The following is a 20,475-nucleotide window of genomic DNA, read 5'->3' on the forward strand; positions in this document are numbered from 1 at the left end:
CCCTGAACATTCCCAGCCCGGTCACATCTTAAAGGCCAATTAATTTGCTGGAGCAGCCCGAATGCCATTTTCGCTGCTTTCCTCCCCTTGCCTGCAGCTGAGCTGTGACTTATTGACTGTGAAGTAACTGCAGGGTCTCCAGAAGTTCAAGGCACAGGGTGTTTTTCTGCGTGTTTTTGCCTAGCTGACTCCCCCTGTCATCATCTTCGCTAGCACCATTTCACAGGGAAGAGGCACGTGACACCCAACTAAGCTGTGAACCATAATCATGCTGGGGATGATGTTTACATTTGATTTTTCCTCAAGCTGATAAGCTCTCTCCAATTTCCCTCTCCATCACGTTGGTATGGATCGAGCTGCTCGTGCCCCACGGGGTGGAATTCTTCCTTTATCTCTAATCTGCTCACTGAGAAAAAAAAATAAAAATGCTTTCAGCAGCCCTTCAGAAGTCACTTTGTGGTTATCATGGCAAAGAGGGAAGAGCCGTGGTGCTGCTCCTCGTGTCACAACCCTGCACTCTCCCGGCTGGTATTGGGGGCTCCGTCTGCACCCAACGCACCCAGCCGGGGTCTCTGCTGCGGGCACGGGGAGACGGCTGCAGGGCCAGGGCACAGACAGCGCCCTGACATCGCTCCAGCCCCTAAAGCAGGGGATCTCGGCCCTGAGGAACACGCTGTAGGCTTCTGCCCAGGCCCTAAGCCGTAAGCGAAGGGCAGGCCGCAACCCACGCAACGGGAAGACAGGAGGAATGGAAAGAAATCGTAAGTCAACTCTTCAGCCCTCCTGGGACGAGGATTTGCAGACCCCAGCTCTGCGAGGAGAGGGGCGGGGGGCAGCCCTGCTGTCAGTTTGTGCTGACAGCTCTCCAGCAAGGCAAACCCCTGGCCTCCAGCCCTGCCAGCACAGGTATCCGGGCAGCGATCCCTCCTCACCCAGCCACCTGGGGACGAGATATCCCAACCCCAAGGGGTCCACAGACCCCCTGACCTCCTCAGCACGGCTCCTTCAGACCCCTGCAGCTCCTCAGAGCGAGCTCCTTCAGGAAGGGGCTCAGCGGCCATTTACAGGCGGCAGGTTTTGAAACTCCTTTTTTCAACCACAACAGTTACAACACCTTCGAAAGCCCCGCGGTGAGGCTCTCAGGACGGGACGGGTCAGCCCTGCACGGCCACCAACGCGCCTGGATGCCGGCCCTGAAGGTTTTGTTCCTCAGGACACGTCCCGAGGCCTCCACGAGGCCCCAAGCCGAGCGGCTGCGGATCCTCGCCGACCTCCAGCTCCCTGCTGCCGGGGAGGGTCCCCTTCCAAAAACCACTTGGGGACCCCCCGGGAGCCGCTGTCAGCAGTGGGGCCGGGGCTGAGGGGCCCGGTTTGGCTCCTAAAGGGGTCCCCATCCCCAAAACGAGCCCCCAAAGGGGTCCCCGGCCCCAAAACAAGCTCCTAAAAGGGGTCCCCGGCCCCAAAATGTGCTCCTAAGGGGGTCCCCTGCCCCCAAACGAGTTCCCAACACGGTCTCCAGCCACCAAACGAGGCCCTAAAGGGGTCCCCAGCCCCCAAATGAGCTCCTAAGTGGGTCCCCGGCCCCAAAACGAGCCCCGGGGGTGGCGTTGGGGGTGGGGGGGGCCGTGGCCCGGTGCGAGGCGGCGCCCCCCGCAGCAGCCCCGACCACCGAGAGCTCCCCCCCCCCCCGCGGACGGAACCATTCCGGGCCCCCCACTGCAGGGGGCGGCGGCCGGAGCGCACCACGCGGCACTGGGGGGGACGAGGGGGGGAAGGAGGAGAAGGGGGACAGCGGAACCCCCCCCCCCCCCGGGGGCAGCGAGGCACCACCCGCACCCGGTGGGGAGGGGAGGGGGGGGGCTGGGCTGAACCACTGCGGGCTGGGGGGGGGGGGGAAGGGGAGAAAGGGGAGGCGGACACGGGCCGGGGGGGGGGGGGGCTCGGAGGGCTCCGCGCGGGGCCGGCACCCCCCGGCGGGGCAGTGGCCGTTACCTCCTGCCGCGTCCGGGCCCTCCGGGCTGATGGCGCCGGCACCGGCCCCCGCCGCGGCCGAGCCCTCCGCCGCCTCCTCGGGCACCTCCAGCTCCATGGCGGCCGCCGAGGGCGCGGACAGGCCCGGGGCAGGCCGAGGCCGGGCCCGCGCCGCCCCCCCCTTCCTCCTCCTCCTCCTCCTCCTCCGCCGCGCTGCTCCCGGCTCCGGCCGCCGCCGCCGTCGCTGAGCAGCCTGGGAGCGGCGGGGCCCATGGACGGGAGGGCGGAGGGGGCGGGGAGGGGAGGGGGGGGGGGGGAGGCCGGGGCCCGGCGCTGCGCAGAGCGGCGGGGCCGGAGCGGCGGGGGCCGTGCTGCCCCCTGCGGGCCGGGAGGGCCCGGACGTCGCCATGGCAACGGCGGCGGGGACCCGGGGTGGGCCCGGGGTGGGGGCTCCGTGAGGATGGAGGTGGGGGGGGGGGGGGCACCGGGCACCGGGGGGAGGCCGGGGGGCGGCAGCGGGGGCCTCGGGGGAGCCCCCGGGGGTGTCCGGGAGGCCTCCGGGACGCGCTGCCCTCCCCACGCCGTGCCCCGGGGCTGCGGAGCTGCTGGGAGGGGAGCGGCGGCGGGGGGGAGGCACCGGGAGCTGCCCCGGCCTCCCCTGGGTGGCTGCGGGCCCGCCGCTGAGGCCCCGTGCTCGGCACCATGGCCCCGGGCTGGTGGCTGGCGGCGGGGGGGTTCCGCAGGGTCTGGGCCCCCCGGGATGCCGGGGGGGAGAAGGGCTCGGAGCTGCCGCAGCACCCCCGGTACAGGGCCCGGGCTGAAGGCTGGTCCCGGAGCAGCGGCGTGGAGCTGGGCTCCGTGGCCGGGATCCCCCCGGGAGGCAGGAGCAAGGAGCCCCGGCCGGCAGCGAGGTGGGGGCACAGGGAAGGGGCTGGGGAGGGAAGGGGGAGGCAGCTCCCGGTGGGCAATCCCCCCCCCCAGGGCTGGGTGTCCCCGCGGGGCTGCTGTCCCTGGTCCTTCGGGTGGTGCTGGGTGAGGATGTTCGGTCCCCAGGGACAGCCCGGGGAGGGTCTGGGGGCTCAGGGTAGTGCGGGTGGCGTGGAGCCCCCTTCACCTCCTTGGAGGGGGCCAGGCTGGGAGGAAGGACCCCCTGCTTGGGCACTGCCACCCCCAGTGACCCCGAGCATCCCGTGTGTCCTGTCCGTGCCCGGGGCTGGGTGAGACACGAGTGGATGTGGCTGAGCCACCAGCCCGGGGGGGGACAGCAGGGACAGCCCCCCTACAGCTCCTGCTGTGCCCGCTGGAGCTGCCCAGGGACCCCTTTCCCCTGCCCTCTCCCTCCTGCAGGCAGCGTCTGGCCCACAAAGGGTTACGCAAGGCACCCGGGAGTGACACCGCTGCCACCAGCCCCAGAGCTCAGCTCCTTCCTGGTCGGATCCAGCCTCCGCTGGGGCTGAGCCACCGCTCGGTGAGTCCTGGGGGACAGGGATGGGACCGGGGGTCACCCCTGCCTGGCAGCCCCGGGAGGGACAGGGGCTGGGGACCCTCCTGGGGTCCTGCCCTGAGCACACGGATGGAGCAGGAGGAGAGGCCCCGGGGGTCCCTACGTGCTGGGGGGGGGGACTTGAGCAGGACATGGTGCAGAGCCCTCGTTGGGGTGCTGCGGCTCTCACCCTGTGGGCTTGGGGACACGGAGTGGGGACCCTGCCACCAGGCTCTGCGCCCTGGGGCTGGAGGTCGTGCCTCCCTTTCCCGTGCTTCCATCCCACCTGTTTACACCCGGCCGGGGCAGTGCTCCCCAGCACCTGTATGGGGGGGGCAGCAGGATCAGCCCACCGGGACGCAGGTGGGGCTGGGTTTGGGGAGGCGCTGGGGGGCTGCCAGCAGGGCACGGACCCTTCCTGCACAACTGGGGCAGGACGAGGGATGAGTGATTTTGGCAGAACTGGCTGGGACACGGGGAGCCAGCCCCAGGGGAGACCAGAATGGTGCGAGGGGGGTGTGTGGGGCTCCCACGGAGCTCCCACGGGGCTCCCACGGGGCTCCTGGTGCATCGGGTTGGGCCACGGTCAGCTCGGCCCAGAAACTGCCTCTCCCGGCGGGGCCATTTCGGGTGCGGGTTGGTTTCTGTTGGAAACCTGCAGAGCCGGCTCCTCCGGCTGCCAGCCTCGGCCTTTGGCTCGGGGCAGGGCCCCCGGGGAAGGCCGAGGGCAGGACCGGGGCTGGCCGTCCCCGAAGGCACTGCCTGGTGAGCTGCTGCTGTCCCCATGCTGTCCCTCTGTCTGCCCCCGCCCTGGCCCCACCAAGGCCACGGAGAGCTGCAGGACGTGGGCGTGGGACTGATTCACCGAGTCCCTGGATGGGACGGGGGCGTGGGACTGGCGAGGGGACAGCACGGAGCAGGAGCTGTCACCTGCAGTGGGGGACACTGGCTGTCCCATGGCCTGTGGGGTCTGTTGGGACCTGTGGGTCCTGCCTTGTCACCTGTGGGTGTTGGGGGGCCCCATAAGCACCAACCAGCTGATGTTGGTGATGCAGCTGCCTCTGATCCAGCAGGAAACCTCCCCACCACCACGGCATGGTCCTGTGAGCATGGGGACAGTGTAGGGGGGACAGGACCATGACACCACCGAGCCGGGATCCTGCCTGGCCCCAGCCAGCCCTGCAGCCCCACACGTCCCTGGGTGTCAAGCGCCAGCGGCTGGGCACGGGGGCTGGTGTTGGTGGCTGGTGAGGCCAGGCAGCATGGGACACCCCCCCGGACTCTGCCCTGCGCTCTCAGCCCAGCCAGCCAGCTTGTTCCTGGGCCCGGGTGAATGATTACCCCTGCCTGCTGCGCTGCCGGCTGCCCCACCATGTTTTGGGGCTGTTTTGGTGCAGCTGGGGCTGCGTGCTTGCCCCTGAGCCCACTGCCAGCCCCATCAGCGTGGCTCTAGGCACTCTCCACAGGTGTCAGCGCTTGCCTCAGGTGCCCCCACCCTGCTGGAACTGCCCTGTGGGGATTCCCAGCGGGGCTGTAGGGTTCCAGTCCTGCGGTGTCAGTACAGGGGGTCTGTGGTGGGGCTCAGAGCGTGATGGGGGCTGGGACAACCCCGCAGCACCTGGGGGGCGTGTGGGTGGCACAGGATGGGGACACACAGGCAGTAGGGCCAGAAATGGGGGCTGCTGCCGTGGCAGAGCCGTTGGGGTATTGGAACCCAGGAGAGCTGTCAGGGCAGAGCTGTTGGGCACCTGGATCCTGCGCTGCCAACGCTTGGGGAGATCTCCCCCCGCCGAGCTGCCACCACGGGCTGTGCCGAGCCGTGTCCTGGCCATGCCATGCCGTGCTGAGCCATACCGTGCCGTGCCGTGCCGTGCCGTGCCGTGCCGTGCCGGGGGGGTACCGAGGCTCCGGTTCCCGAGCGCGCCCCGTGCCCGCCCGCCCGGCCCTACCTGGGCACGCCCCGGGGCCGGGTGCGGTGCGGCGGGAGGCGGCCAGGGCCGGGCCATACCGTACAGTACCGTACCGTTCCGTGCCGGGCCGGGCCGTGCCGGTGCAGCGGCGCCCCCCGAAGGCCCCTGGCTGCCCCCCGGGACGTTCAGCATGGCCGTGCGGTTCCAGGTGCGCTGCGCGCCCGGGCGGGACCGGGGGAGCCCCGGGGAGGTCACCGCGGCGGGGTCGGGGTCGGGCGGCGGGGGCAGCTCCGTCCCACCCGGGTCAGCTCTGTCCCACCCGGGTCAGCTCCATCCCACCCGGGTCAGCTCCGTCCCAAATCGGCTCCGTCCCAAATCGGCTCCGTCCCACCCGGCCGCTGGCCATGGGGAGCTGTGGGGTGGCCGTGGCACCGTGCCGGGCTGCTTGCTGGCCCGGCCCCGTCGCGCAGCAGGACGGCGGTGGGGCCTCTCCGTGATTTCCTCATCACGGATAAAACCACGCGCTTCTGTCGCCGGTCGCCGTGCCCCCTGCCCTGCCTGGCACGGGGGGGCTGTGGGGTGCCCTGGGCACGGTGGGGGCAGCGGGAGCCTCGTGCCACGTCCTGCACCCCAAGCAGGAGGCTGGGGCTGGCTGCGGGGCGGCTGCAGCTGATCCATCACGGCATTGCCTGGCGCTTTCAGTTTGTTTTTCCGTATCCAGATGACCCTTGAGATAGAGGTTGTAAAACACAGCTGTGGGAGCCACCGCCCCGTGCCAGGTTCTGCGGCTTTGTTTCTGGGGATTTTCCCTGCACGGCGCGCGGATCCTGCATCTCTTGGGGGCACTGGGAGCTGCTGGAGGGGGATCCTGATCCCATGGCCTGTGCAGGGCAGCGTTTCAGCTGGGGTGAACATCCCGATGAGGCTTGTCTGTCAGAAACTCTTGGATTTGGGGAAAACCTGGGGAAAATAAACAAAGGGTGAAGGCAGAGGGTGCCCCTCACCGAAAAAAAAAAAAAAAAAAAGGGTCGCTCCAGCTATGGGGAAGGGTCCCCAACCTGCCTGCTCTGCCTAAAACCTCTCTTTCTGTGGCCACACGTCCAAGGGGACAGAGCTGGATGTCCCCGGCGCTCACTGGAGGGGGTTTCACTCTACACAGAGCCAGCTCTGGGTTTTGGGCACGCTCCTGCACAGGGAGTGTCCCAGCCACCGGTCCCAGTGCCCTGGGTGGGTGCCTGGGCACCGCGGGGGGTTCTGTCCCCCTTCACCCTTGTGGTCCCCGGTGCCTGCAGCTCAGCTGATGCTGCAAGCGCTCGCCTCACCTCTGTTGCAGCCCAAAGCAGGACTCGGGAAGGGGCCAGCGGCTGCGGAGAGGAACTGGAGCCAATTCGTGCCCCCGGCCCCTGGGCTGGAGCAGAGGCACCGGTCAGCCTCAACGCTCACCCCCCTTGCTTGTGTTGGCAGGTGGCCGCCATGGAGGAGATGGTGATCTGGGAGCAGCACACCGTGACGCTCAGCAAGGTGAGCGTGGCCTTGGGACGGCCGCGGGACGGTGGCACGGGGTCAGGGTCTGATCCCCTCTCTGCTCATCCCCGCTAGGACCCTCAACGGGGCTTCGGTTTTGCTGTTTCGGGAGGCCGGGACCGTCCCAACAAGGTGACCGGGGACACCGCGGTGATCGTTTCCGATGTGGTGGCTGGGGGACCAGCGTTCGGCCAGCTCCAGTGAGTTCACAGGGACGTGGGGACACAGGGCGTCCTCACTGGAGAACTGGAGGATGGGGTCTCCCTGGGGCAAAGCTGCCCTTGCTGCCCTGCCAACCCCCCCGGGGCTGAGGGTTGCAGCTGGGGCAGAGCCGTGGCTGTGTTCCCTTCGCAGGAGGAAGGATCAGATTGTGATGGTCAACGGCCTCTCCATGGACAACGCCTCGTCCTCCTTTGCCATCCAGACGCTTAAGACCTGCGGCAAGATCGCCAACATTGTGAGTGTGCCCTGTGGTGGGACCGCTCCGTGCCTGTCCCCAGCTCGCTGTGGCTGTGTCTGGGGTGGATGGTGGTGCTGGGCGAAGCCCTGCTCCTCTTGCAGCCGCTGCAGCACTGTGCTCTGCTCCCCCGGGTGCCCAGGGCTCCTGTTCTGGGCTGGGACATTGCTGTAGGAGCATGGGGCAGCGACAGCCTCATTCACCATCCCTTCCTTCTCTGTTTCTGCCTGCAGACGCTGAAGAGACAGAAGAAAATTCACCTTCCCGTGAGCAAGAGTGGCCCTGGGTCCCCCGCGGTGCAGCGGCGCTACGACTCGGATGAGGACGACGGGTTGCGTGGTGGGGATCTGGCCCTGCGCAGCACCCGGCGGCACCGCTCCCGCGATGACCTGGACCACAGCCGGGGCTACGACGGGGACTCGTCCAGTGAGAGGAGCTCTGGTCACCACCGGGACGACCGCCGCCAGCACAAGTCGGTGTCCCGCAGCCGGAGACGAAGCCAGGACAGCAGCCACTGGAGGCAGAGCCCCGACAGCGGCTCGGATCGCAGGGGCTACAGCCGGCGCCGCTCCGCCAACGGCTTCGGCCACGAAGGGGACACCAACGGGCTGGACCTGGTGTCGGGGTTCAAGCGGCTGCCGCACCAGGATGTGCTGATGAAGCCCATCACTTCAGTCCTGGTGAAGAAGAAGGAGAGTGAAGGTAGGGCCTTCCTGACCCCTCCGTCCCTGGGTCATCACCTGAGCAGTGGCCGCGTGCTCTGGGGGCACTGAGCCCACCTGGCCTGCCCCAAAGGGTGGCAGAGCTCAGCTCTGGGGCTTGCAGATGCCCAGTGGGAGCTGGGGTGGGCTTGTGGGGATGGTGGCAGGAGGAGTCCCCGGCGGGTCCTGCTTCTGCCCGGCTCCAGCGCTGTCACGAGCTCTCTGTGGTGCAGAATATGGCCTGAAGCTGGGAAGTCAGCTCTTCATCAAGCACATCGTGGAGAGTGGGCTGGCGGCGAAGGGCAGCTCCTTGCAGGAGGGAGACCTGATCCTGAAGGTGCGGGGTCCCAAGGGGAGCACGGCGCTCGCTGAGGGACTTGTTTCCCCTGGGTTGGGTGTCTTGTCCCTAAGCAGTGTCTCCGCGGGGGACAAGGTGAGGGCATGCTGCTCTTGGCCAGCTGCGAAGGACAGCTCCTGGGCTGGAAGCAGCTCCGTCTGGTGCCCGCATCCTGCCCCAGTTGTTCCCTAGGGCCAGGTCCCCAGGATGCTGAGGTGGTTTGGTTAAAGCAGTGGTGTTCAGCTGGGGATGGCAGCTCATCCTGCTGCCACAGTGGGGTCACCAGCCTCCTCCTGTCCCCGTGGCGCTGGTCCCGTGCTGCGTGTGGGTGTCCCTGCTGGGAGAGCAGTCAGCAAGCAGCTTGGGTGTTCAGGGTGTGCCAGGTGAAATGGTGCTTAAGGAATTTGGGGAGGATAGAACAGAGGGATGGAGGTGCTTTGTTTGCACACACAGGCCAGGCAAACCAGTGGCCACTGGGAACCAGAGCCAAAGTGACTCTGGAGCAAACAAAAGCTGGGGCTGGGGCCAGCAGGGGTGGGAAGGGACCTGGGGATACAGTGGTGGGAGTGTCCCCGTAACAAGCGGGGTTTTCCTGGGAACAGCTTGCCCAGGAGCGAGTGCACTGAGGCCTTCTTGCTCTGCCCCTCCAGATCAACGGGGTGGCCAGCGAGGACATGTCCCTGGCCGACACGCAGCAGCTCATTGAGCGGACGGAGGGGACCCTGACCCTGCTCGTCCTCCGGGACCACCGGCAGTTCCTGGTCAACATCCCTGACATGGAAGACATCCAGAGTGACAGCTCCCGGATGGACGGTAAGGGGACAGGGCGACAGCACCAGGGTCCCAACGCTCAGCGTGAGGACCGGATGGTCACCAGTGTGTCTCCCCTTCGGTTGCTGCAGATATCTCTGACATTGAGTCTGACCTGTCCCATCCGCCATCCCCCCAGACCTCCCCACGACTTCCAGCTGCTGCCAGGATGAATTCACCACCGTAAGCCCTGCCTTGCCCCTGTCCCTGCGTCCCCATGAGCCCCTCTTTCCCCCACTGACCACCAGACCCCCCATTCTCTCTGCCCATCTGGAGTGGCTTTTTCTCCTCCATCCTGGAGCCAGCTCACCATTTTGGTCCCCAGCTTGCCCCGCTGTCCCTGCTGCCTGCTCGGCACTGCAGGCTCTGCCTACCTGTGCTGATCCAGCACCCACCTCCATGGCCACCCTAAATCCTGCCTGACTCTGTTCCAGAGAGAGGAGACGAGCGAGTAAGAATGCCGCAACCAACACGAACACACACGATGCTCTGGGCCATGGTGGGTGAGCTCGGATCAGGCTGGGGGGAGCCAAGGGCACTGAGCGGGCTCTGGGCTGTCCAAGCACAGCCACCGCCACCTCCTGGACGTGTCCTCCTTCCCTGCAGATGTGCTGGAAGTTGTGGAGGGGGACGGCCACCACAGCCCCCGCACCAGCCCCGCTGCCCAAGCTGCCTGCAAGAACGGGTGCGTCTGCAGGGGCTGGTGGGGAAGGGCTGGGCAGATGGGAGCTGCGCCAGGGCAGGGTTGGGGTCTCGGAATCAGCGACCACCGGCGTGTCCCTGCCTCACTGCCGGGCTCACTGCAGCCTCCCCCGTGGCAGGTACAGCCCCGACACCAGGATCGTGCAGTTCGTGAAGGCCAAGAGCGTGGGGCTGCGGCTGGCTGGTGGGAACGATGTGGGCATCTTCGTGTCGGGCGTGCAGGAGGGGAGCCCGGCCGACTGCCAGGGCATCCAGGAAGGGGACCAGATCCTGCAGGTACCCAGTCCTGTCCCCAGCACTGTGCTGGCACCCCGCAGGGTGCAGACGCCACCCAGAGGGGCTGTCCCCAGGGTCACCCAGGGCTTGTGGCAGGCACTTGGGTGGCAGGGACCCTCTCCCACCCTGCCCTGGGCACTGCTGTCCCCAAGACCCTGCTGGAACCCCATCCCTATGTCCTACCGGTGGGTCGTGTCTGAGCGTTTTTCCACGGCAGGCGAACGACACCAGTTTCCAGAACCTGACCCGCGAGGAGGCCGTGCAGTATCTCTTGAAGCTGCCGCCGGGTGAGGACATCACGCTGCGGATCCAGAGCAAGCAGGACAGTGAGTGACAGCTGCTGTCATCCCGGGTTTCTCTCTCTCCATCCTCTGTCTTCTCTGAGCAAGCATCAGAGCCGCTCGATGCCTCATGGCTCTTTCTGCCCCACAGGGTGGTCCTTTTTCCCCACACCCTTCTCCTCCTTCTGAGAGGTGATGGGAGGGGACCGGGCCATCCTGGTGTGCAGTTTGTGCCATGGCATCCAGGAGCACGGGGCTGTCTGGCACCGTGGCTCAGCCCAGAGAGGCCAGCGTGTGCTGGGGGGTCGGGTCCCGCTGTCCCCAGCATGCCCAAGAGCACCACACGTAGATAAGGTGCCCCCACTGCCCTCTTTGGCATCAAGGGCTGCTGTGGAGGATCCCAGCCAGCCCAGCTTGTACCTAAATCCCTCCAGCACCTTCCTGTACCCCTAATTCCTCCTCAACCTCCTCTCCCCTGATGGTCCTTTTCACCCGGGCTCCAGTTTACAGAAAGATGATCTCGTCCAACGTGGGTGACTCGTTCTACATCCGGACGCATTTTGACTACGAGAAGGACACGCCGTCAGGGCTCAGCTTTACCCGTGGGGACATCTTCCACGTGCTGGACACCATATACCGGGGCAAGCTGGGGAACTGGCTGGCCGTGCGCGTGGGCAGGGACCTGCAGGAGCAGGACAAGGGCATCATCCCCAACCAGAGCAGGTAGGCACAGAGCCAGAAACGGGCCTAGGGTGAGCAGGGGGCGCAGGGGGCAGGGGATGAGGGGGATGTGGATGGTGGCCCCAAGTAAGAGACAGGGCAAGGGCGGATGGAGTGGTGGTGGGAAGCACTAGCTGGTGAAAAACCTTCTTGGCGCCCAGGGCAGGTTGGCGTGGTTGATGCTCTGCTTGTCCGAGGTCCTGGAGGGAAGGGGCCTCCACAGCCCCATGCAGCCAGGCTACTGAGTAAATCCAGTCAGAATTCTGAGCCCTTTCCCCTCCCAGGGCCGAGCAGATCGCCAGCCTGGAGTCAGTGCTGAAAGCCTCATCTGGCAGCAACCCCTCAGGGGCACGGGCCGAGTTCTGGAAGCTACGAGGCCTGCGGGGAGCCAAGAAGATGCTGCGGAAGAGCCGGGAGGATCTGTCTGCCCTCACGAAGCAGGGCCACTACCCCCCGTACGAGAAGGTGGTTCTGAAGGAAGGTGGGCACAGCACTGCGTCAGCCAGACCCCGCCAGGGGTCATCAGACCCAGGGCTGCCCATGCTCCCAGCCTCCCTGAGCCGCTCTGTGTTCACCCCACAGCCAGCTTCAAGCGGCCGGTGGTGATCCTGGGCCCCATCGCGGACATCGCCATGCAGAAGCTGAGCACGGAGCTGCCAGCGCTGTTTGAGATTGCCCGTGAGTGCCCGGGGTGAATTGTGCTCAGCAGCTGGGCCCTTGGTGCTGGCGGCCGTGGGAGCTCTTTACTGATGGTTCAGATCCTGCCTCGTTGCCCCCTCGTGACACCCCAACTCCCTCCTGGACTCAAGCACCCTCTCCCCACGCAGCGTGGGGCAAGCTGGCTGCAGACATCCCCCTTGGAGGGTCAGAGCCCCATGGCCAGACCCCGGCTGGGACTGCAGGGGATGTCACAGCTGCCCCAGCTGCTCTCACGCCCGTCTCCTTGTCCTGCAGCAAGCGTGCCCCGAGACGGGACATCATCCAAGGTCATCAAGTTGGACTCGGTGCGGCAAATCGCAGAAAAGGTGAGAGCCTGGGGGATCTTCCCCATGTCCTGGGGACCGGGTGGGCCAGGGCCAGGCAGGGGGAGCCCTCAGGGAGCCCCCTGCCTCCAGCACTGCCCCCAGTGGGCTGAGTGCTGGTGCCCTGCCCCAGGACAAGCACGCCCTGCTGGACATCACCCCCTTGGCTGTGGAGCGCCTCAACTACGTGCAGTACTACCCCGTGGTGGTGTTTTGTGAGCCCGAGAGCCGGCAGGGCATCAAGGCCATGCGCCAGTGGCTGGCGCCCGAATCCAGGAAGAGCTCCCGGCGCCTCTACGCCCAGGCCACCAAGATGAAGAAGTACTGCAGCCACCTCTTCACTGCCACCATCAGCCTCAGCGGCAGCGGCAACGCCTGGTACGAGCAGATCAAGGACATCATCAGGACGCAGCAGAGCCAGCCTGTTTGGACAGCAGCAGAGCAGGTACGGGGCAGGGGGTCCCTCGGGGCAAGACTCAGCCTTGCAGGGGGGCAGGCAGGTGGGTAACGGTGCCAGGGTCCTGTGGGGCTGCGTGTCCGTCCTCTCCATGCCCAGGGTCCCAGGTCTCCTTCATCCCCTCCCCACAGGTGGACGTGGCTCTGGAGGACAGCCTGGACCTGCTGAACCCACCAAGCAGGGCAGCCTCGGGCTACCTGACCTGTGACAGCCACGCCAACAGCGACTATGACGACACGGATGGCGAGGCGGGTGCCTACACCGACGGCGAGGCAGAGGATGCCTACGACCAGCCCGCCCTGGCCCGCTCCTCGGAGCCGGCACAGACGTACCCCAGCCATGGGCTGAGCGAGCAGGTGGGTGCCCCAAACCTGCAGCAGGGGCTGGTGGGGCAGGGGGGGCCCAGAACCCACCCGTGGGGCTGAGTTCCTATCTTACTGTGGTACTGGCGGGAGAAGTGCTGTCACCTCCAGCTCTGCAGGGTCTTTGGTGCCTTGGAATGTTTTCCTGTGGGGAAACAGCCCAGCCCTGGACTGGGCACAAATCATGCCTGGCCACCTCTGATGCCTGTCTCTTTTTACACAGGTGACAGAGCAGCACCCGCAGGGACAGTGGACGCAGCACAGCAGCATCAGGTACCCCATGCCCCAGGGGGGGGGTCGGTGCCAGCTCTGCGCAGCCTGGTCCTGCACGGCGGTGACCGTCTCTGCTGACCAAGTCACAGAGGCATCACCGCAGCCCCTTGTCCCCCAGGGAGTACGAGCACGAGGCTGTGAGGAAGAGATTCACGCGAGCCAGAGATGACTCGGACCAGGACGAAGGCTACGAGTGGGGCCCTGCTACGGACGTGTAGTGGAGCAGGCTCAGCGCCTGCCCGGGACCCCCCCAAGCTGCCGGGCCAGCCTCTGCCCTGCTGGGCAGCCAGGGCCCCTTGGGCCACCCCTGCCACAGCCCCAGGCCACCGGGGCCGGGTGGCAGCCCCAGCAGTGCCACGCAGCATCCCGCAGCTGGGCCAGGTTGCGCCCGCGCCCATCACCAGCCACCACCACCAAGTGCCTCCTTCCCCCTTTCATCCGCAGCTGAAATAAAGGGGACGTTTTGAGTAGGACGGGCTGTTTCTGCGTGTACTGCGTGGCAATGTGCAGGGGAGGTGTACAGCAGGGCAGCCTTGCTGGGATCTGCACACCTCTGTGGTCAGAGCCCCCTGCCTGCCCTGATCCCTGTCCCCAGTGGGTGCAGGACCAGCCTGGGGGCAGCGGGCTCACGGCTGCATCCCCCAGCCTGAGCTTCCTCCACTGCAGCCCAGCCACGGCTCCTGAAACACAGCCTCCAACGTGCCCCCGAACTTTTATTTTTACATCAACCAAGCACACAGGCGAAGTCACGTCAGGCTGCCTCAGCAGAAGGATCCCAGCTATCCCCTTGTGAAGGACACGGCCCCACGGAGCACTCAGCTGCAGGCTGGCCCTCGGGGCTCATGTCCCCAGGCTCCCTGGGACGTGGCAGTGCCGTGTTCCCTTTTGCTGTGCTGAGGAGCAGCCCCGAGGCTGGGACCCAGCTGTGCATGCAGAGCAGATAAAGGCAGCACTGGGGAGGCAGAGGTAGTTTCCCAGCTTGGTGCAACAGAGAGGTTGTTTGTGCCCCACCAGGCCCCTGGCAAAGCCCGGGAGGGGCAGTGGGTGCTGAGGGTGCTGCTGCCCTTAAGGCTGAGCCTGGGAGCTGCCGGCTCTCCCTTGGGTGCTGGCGTGAGCCCACACCCTGGTGTGCAGGGGCAGCGCCGCTCAGGGCCCCAAGCTGTGCTCAAATTCCATCCCCACCTAGGGAAAGGCACCAGCGGCAAGTGTAAGAGCACGATCTGCGGTGACCGGAGGGGGTGGCCCCTTCACAGCGGGTCCCTTCTCCCCTGCCAGCACCGAGCCAAGGCGAGGGACCCCGAGGAGCAGGGGGATGGCGCCGTGCAGGCACTGTGAGGCAGGAAGGGGTGAGCAGAGGCAGAGAGGGAGTCACGGGCCTGAGCTGTGCACCACAGGCCCTAACACTGCTCGAGCTGGGCATCGGCCCCCCGTCTCCCACTGAGTCCTGAGTAAAACCAAAGAGGTGCAGGATTAGGCCCTGCGGGGGGCCAGAGGGTTCTGATGAGAGCCCTGGGGCAGGAGGCAGAGCCTGTCCCACCCCAGAGGCCCCGGGCTCGCTCCTGCCTGGCCGCAGGCACACACAGCAACAGCCGGGCACGGCCACTGCTCAGAGGAACACGGGCTGCTCCTGCCCCGTCAGCAAGCGGTACGTGGAGGCCGGCATGGTCTTGATGTGGACCTAGGCAGAGACACGTGGATCAGCTGGGAGATGCCAGCCCCAGGCGGGAGGCTGCTGGGGCAGAGCCCCGAGCCCAGCCCACAGCGTCTGCAGGGAGCAGAGGGGCAGTCACAGCCACCCCCCCCAGCCACAAGGACCTCGGTGGTCCCCCAGCCGGGGTCTGCCTTACCTCGCTGACGGCCTGCGTGAGGATCTGGATGATCTTCTCGTGCGGCGTGGCCACCACGCTCTGCCCGTTGATCTCGATGATGCGGTGCCCCACACGGATGCCGCCTTTCTCTGCGATGCCCCCGCGCATCAGGCTGCAGATCTGGGGAGCAGGGAGTGCTGCTGAGATCAGAGCCGTGCTTGTACCCCGGGGAATGCACCACGACCACCCCAAATCCCCTCCTCCAGCAACAGCTCTGGGCTTGGTGCTGTCTCCTCCAGCCCAAGGGCCTGCAAATGAACACAGGGATGGCCCCTGGCACTGCTGTGGTGGGATTCGTGCTGAGCTGCACGGCAAGAACGCTCCACAGGATTTTGGCCCCTTGGCCTGCACAGAGCTCCTCTCCCCACATCCACACGTTGAACCTCATGCTCCTGTCCCTTCTCCCTGGGACAGCAGCTCCTGCATGCTGGTGGGGTAACCATGTCTCAGTACGAGCAGCAGCATGAGCTGGTGGGAAATGCAACCACGTCTCTGCTGCCCACCCACCCCATCCTCTCCTGCTGATCCTGGAAACGCTCCTCTCTGCCTTCCTGGGGCGTTTCAAACACAGCCACCGTGCAGCTCAGAGCAGGGAGTGGCCAGGGCACCGGGGACGGTGACAAATGTCACAAAGGACACGTCAAGGTAGTCAGGAAGAAAGCACCACCCCCAAAGCAAACAGCTAAGGAGCTCCAAGGAGACAAACCCAAACAGCAGCGCCACAGGAGAGCTACAAGGAGCCTTTCACCTCGGCACTGCAGACACCCTTGAAACCTCAGCCCCAGCAGAGGCAGGGAGCATCAGTGCCGCGTGCTCGTCCACGCAGACACAGCCAGAGCCACGCGTCCCCCTGCCAGATGGGCAGCACAAGCCCTCGGCTGACCCTGGCCTGGCTCGGCTGCTGTCCCTGCCAGCACTCACCACGCCGTTCTCAACGCAGAAGCCCAGCTGGTACTTGGAGTCGGGGCGCCGGATGACAGCCGTGGTGACGGGGGGACAGTGCACTATGTTCAGTGTCACCTCCGTCTGGTGCTTCAGCTCCTGGAAGATGGGATGGGGACGTGTCAGACTTCAGAAAGCCATTTGGAGGGGCTGAGAGGGGCAACACGGCCACGTTGCTCACGGGGTGCTGAGGATTAGCACCCTGTTTGCAATGGGGAAACTGAGGCACGCACAAGAATACTGCCGTGCTCAAATCCTGGGAGAGGAACTTACAAACCAGCCCAAGACACCCCACTCTGTCCCTGAGACCACGCTGCTTCCAGCTCAGGAGGCTGAAGGCGCAACAGGATCCCCCCAGGGTATTTGGCCACCTCCCCACCTCCCTGGGCAGGGCCCTGCCCACACCCTGCTGCAGGTTCAGCCCCAGCTTTGTCACCGCCTCGTCACATCTCCACCTGCCAAACGCGCTCCTACCACCCATCCCTCCCCTCCCCGGGAGCATTTGGGGGGCACACCCCAATATCAGACACCGTGGACGCATTCAGGCCGGTCCCCGGCTCTGCCCTGGCAGTGGGAGCACCCCGGGCTCACCCGGATGATGCTCTGGCAGGTGGTGAGGGGCAGCCCCACCAGGCTCGTCCCGTTGACGGACATGAGGCGGTCCCCGATGCTCAGCTCGCCCGAGCGCTCCGCAGGGCCCCCGTGCATGAGGTTGGCGACCACCACCGTGGGCAGGATGGAGCCCCAGCCCGACTCCACGATGGCGATGCCCAGGATCTCCCCCTTCTGCTTCCGGATGCAGACCTGTGGGGGTGGACACGGGGAGGTGGTGGTCATGAGAAGAGGGGTGCTGGGTCACGGGGCACGTGTCACAGCCCCAGCACGGGGCTCCAAGCGAGCTGCGAGGGGGCCCCCTTCTGTAGGGAGCACCTCAGCTGCTCAGGGAGCCACGGTGAGGTGCCACAGAGAGGTGCCAGCAGGCACCGTGCTGATACCCCAACGCTGTCTTCACCCCTCCAAAGCAGCTCTTACGTCCTTGCAGTTCTCCTGCCGGGAGAAGTGGGTCAGCTCTGCATTGTACTGCTCCTGGTCCTCAAGGGCACGGCTGTACTGGCGAGGGCTCAGCTCACTCGGGTCGATGCTGTTGGCCTCCAGGAAGCGCTGGTAAGCCACACCAAATGCCTGCCCGATGGCCTGAGCGATGATCTGGGCCTGGGGATAGAGAGGGACCGTTTGTGCCCACAGCTTGGGGCCACAGCCTCATGCCAAACTGGGCCCAGCAGCTGCCAGCACCATTCTGCCCAGCGCAGCTGAGGTTTGGGAGCTGCAGAGCATCCTGGCTCCTGCCCCGCACCTTTTCGTGGTGCCAATCCCATTCTTTTCTCACCGGGACCCCCTACGTGGGGGGGGTGCCCAGGCTCCCTCCTCCTCTCTCTGACTGCATCAGAAGCCCCCGGTGCAGACACCAAGCACCTGGTCGCTACAGCAGGATGGGGACCAGGACCCCAACACCACCCTGCCCTCCCGGGGGTCTCGCTTCCACTCACATCGGCCGAGTGGAAGACGTGGCAGATCATCTTGTAGAGCCGCTTCTCCTCCGCCGCCTCCGCTCGCCGAGGCAGCTTGCGGCGTGCCATGAGCACCACAAGGGAGCCGATGTCAGCAATGTAGGAGATGGTCTGCAGGGAGTGATCCATCATGGCCTCCTGGCAAGGGGGACACAGCAGAGACCTTCAGCCCTCCCCTCTGGGCAGCCCACGGGCCAGCCAGGCACCGCTCCACGTCAGAAGGATTTGGGTGAGGTCTGGTTCAGCCCCCACACTGCTGAAACGTGGCTCAAGAGCCTGGGAGAAACCCATGTATTTGCTAAAAGCTACAAACAGCTCCTTCAACCGAGGACTCGTTTGTGTCTCCAGGTGTAGTCAGGGGACAACACAGCTCTTCGGCCTCTTACTGTAAGGCAGAAAATAATCCTACAGCAAAGAGCTGCAGAGACTTTAACACCAGCTCCCCTGGAGCTCAGTTTGTTCCCGTGAGGCGTAGTTTGCATGAGAAGCCTCGTGCAGCCCGGCAGCCAGCCGAGGGATGCACGGCACGCGTGTGTGGGATGGCTGTGGAGTGACACGTCTCCTCCCAGATGCACGGCCTTGCCCGTGGGCCATCCCTGTGCATGACCCCACCGGCGTGGGCAGGCAGAGGAGATCCCAAGGCGGATGGGAAGGTCTCAGCAGCCCCGGGGCCACGTGGGCATTCCCGTTTCTTCTCACCTGTGTGTCAGCCGTGAGCACCTTGATCCTCTGCGTGGAGACAAACAGATCCACCTCCGTCATGGGTTGGGACTCCCCCTCCGGTGCCTGCAAAGTGCCCCAGTGAGGTCCCTGCCCCACAGCCGGGGTTCCCCCTGTGCACAGCCCCGGCCTGAGCATCGCCCTGCACCCACAAGAGGCCAGACTGTGTCCCCACACACCTTGATCCTGTCCACAGCCTCCTGCGCCTGTGCCATGCGGACGCTGGTGGGGGGGTTCCTCTCGGAGACCAGCTGCGTGGAGCCCAGGTACTTTGCCCCAAAAATCACACCGTCCAGCAGATCCTCTGGGTCGCAGGGGCCTGGAACTGAGATATTGGGAGGGATAAAGCAGGGGCTGGTTCCCTCCTGACTCTGAAGGCTGGGGGCTGCCAGCTGATGCTGTATGTTTGCTGTGCTCCTACACGTGGCGAAGCGGCTCAAGTGCCTGGGAGATGGGCTCCTGGCACCACAGGGGGGGCAACGCTGACCCCAGGGCTGCCTCCTCCTTCACTGGGCACCACCCCAGATCCTTGAAGCACCCCATTCACACAGCAGAAGGTGAGCTGTGAGCAAACCAGCCACACAAAGTCTGCAGCCATATGCTCCAAAACATGGCAACAGCGCCTCTGCCCAAGGGACCCCTTCTCCTGGGCACAGAGCCGAGCACTCCTTCCCCAGCTGGGACCCGCAGCCACCCCTGTGTTCACATCAGTGCAGGAGGCGATGGCTCAGGACTCCTGGTTCAAGCAGATCTCCTACTCACCATCTTTGAAGGCTGGACAGGAGGAAGGGGATTCCTTGTTCTGCAAAGCAACAAGAGAGGGGGGTGAGACCCTGACTGGGAGCCTGGGGAGCACCAGGAGAGCGTGGGCACAGGGTGCTGGGGCTGAGGGACCTGTTCAGACCCACCGGCTTCCTCCACAGGGCATGCATGCCTCAGGCAGGTGTGAACGTCCTGCACATTCAGCAGGAGCCAGAGCCCACACTGAGGGTCTTGTCCAGGCACCCCAGCAACGTAAGGCTCCGCAAGCCCCAAGGAAAAGCCCTCCCTTGCTCCCCTCTGCCACCTCCCAAAATCCCACGAGAAGGCAGAGCCTGGGGGCACATCCCAGCTTGCTGCCACCCCGTGGGCCATGCACTCACAGTCACGCTGCCTTGGGGCAGCTGCTCTTTCTCTGGGGCCGCAGCAGGAGACAGGGCCGCCCAGGCCGGCTCTGGCGAACTGTCCCGGTTGCCCTCGCAGGTGGGGTCAACCTCGCCGAGCCCCTCTCCATAAAACCATCCACCAGCAGGTCCCCCCTGCGAGCCGCCCGGCCCTCCGGGCTCCACCACCGCCGCCACCGGTTCCTCGGGAGCCTGCAGCATCTCCAGGCTGGTCCCGGCCAGCACGTCGGAGCGGGCCAGGGGCGTCTCGGCGCCGGCTTCGGGCAATCCCCCCTCGTAGCTCAGGAGGCTGAGCAGATCCTCCCGGTCGGCCTCGGCGAAGAGCAGCCCGTGGCAGGGCCGGGAGCAGGCCGAGTGCTGGGAGCAGCAGGGCCGCGTCGCCAGGCCCCTGCCCGTGGCCACGTGCAGCGGGCACGGCCGGCACCCGCCCCGGCACCCCGTCGAGCCCCGTGGGTGCCGCTCGCCCACCGCCGGGGCCGTGCCGGGGCTCGAGGCCAACGGCGGCTCCGGGGCGTCGCGGAGGCTGGGGTCGAGGGTCTCGAGCTGTGCCAGCAGCCCCTGCATCTCCGCCGCCTCTGCGTCCTCGGGGGCTTCGTCCAGCTCCATGTCCCCGCTGCTGGGGGCGCGGGGCGGCCCCGCTCCCCGAGGGGCTCCCCCCACGCTGGGCTCCTCCGCCTCCTCTCCCCGGTCACGTCCCGAAGCCTCGCCGGTGCCGGTGCCCGGGGCTGCTTCACCCCCTCGCCGACCCCCGGCGGTGCCGGTGCCGGTACCGGGGGGCTCCACGCCGGGCCCCGGGGCTGCGGGCTGCCCCCCCGGCCCTTCCTCCGTGTCCATGGCCGGCGGCTCGGGGGCCGAGGGCTCAGCCTGGAAGTCCATGCTGCTCTCCATGGCGGCTGGGGGGGGGGGGCCGGGGGCGGGGGAGCGGGGC

The 20,475-nt window shown here is 66.3% G+C and overlaps 3 protein-coding genes across 11 annotated transcripts in view; 1 reads left to right on the top strand and 2 right to left on the bottom strand.

Moving 5' to 3' along the window:
* Positions 1-2,254, bottom strand: part of PIP5K1C (phosphatidylinositol-4-phosphate 5-kinase type 1 gamma) — a 43,569-nt gene extending 41,315 nt beyond the window's left edge. For all 8 annotated transcript variants that reach the window (XR_014619180.1, XR_014619181.1, XR_014619182.1 and 5 more), the window contains exon 1: positions 1,993-2,254. Coding sequence is in view for 3 of the 8 variants with exons in the window: in XM_084302791.1 (XP_084158917.1) it covers positions 1,993-2,089 (97 nt within the window). In the remaining 5 variants the exon portion in view is untranslated. The remainder of the gene's footprint in view (positions 1-1,992) is intronic.
* Positions 2,255-2,747: 493 nt separating this feature from the next.
* TJP3 (tight junction protein 3) lies at positions 2,748-13,504 on the top strand (the record flags this gene model as incomplete). The annotated part of the gene is made up of 21 exons (XM_084302781.1): positions 2,748-2,882; positions 3,319-3,439; positions 6,829-6,885; positions 6,964-7,088; positions 7,243-7,345; positions 7,579-8,047; positions 8,280-8,383; positions 9,034-9,196; positions 9,286-9,376; positions 9,628-9,692; positions 9,800-9,878; positions 10,015-10,171; positions 10,389-10,497; positions 10,956-11,175; positions 11,457-11,653; positions 11,755-11,850; positions 12,127-12,197; positions 12,328-12,639; positions 12,783-13,007; positions 13,237-13,286; positions 13,405-13,504. The coding sequence occupies exons 3-21, from the start codon at positions 6,838-6,840 to the stop codon at positions 13,502-13,504; spliced, it is 2,784 nt and encodes a 927-aa protein (XP_084158907.1). The 5' UTR covers positions 2,748-2,882; positions 3,319-3,439; positions 6,829-6,837.
* Positions 13,505-14,031: 527 nt separating this feature from the next.
* Positions 14,032-20,447, bottom strand: APBA3 (amyloid beta precursor protein binding family A member 3). 2 transcript variants are annotated; one of them, XM_084302786.1, is made up of 10 exons: positions 19,527-20,447; positions 19,147-19,186; positions 18,564-18,703; positions 18,364-18,450; positions 17,644-17,802; positions 17,129-17,308; positions 16,688-16,900; positions 16,076-16,195; positions 15,134-15,274; positions 14,032-14,964 (listed from the first exon to the last, which is right to left on the bottom strand). In XM_084302786.1, the coding sequence occupies exons 1-10, from the start codon at positions 20,433-20,435 to the stop codon at positions 14,893-14,895; spliced, it is 2,061 nt and encodes a 686-aa protein (XP_084158912.1). In that variant the 5' UTR covers positions 20,436-20,447; the 3' UTR covers positions 14,032-14,892. The 2 variants fall into 2 exon arrangements, with proteins under 2 accessions (XP_084158912.1, XP_084158911.1); XM_084302785.1 differs by having other exon boundaries at positions 18,564-18,709.
* Between the last annotated feature and the right edge of the window lie 28 nt (positions 20,448-20,475).

The sequence above is a fragment of the Netta rufina genome (genome assembly GCF_964035555.1).
Source record: "Netta rufina genome assembly, chromosome: 28".
Classification (NCBI taxonomy): Eukaryota; Metazoa; Chordata; class Aves; order Anseriformes; family Anatidae; genus Netta; species Netta rufina.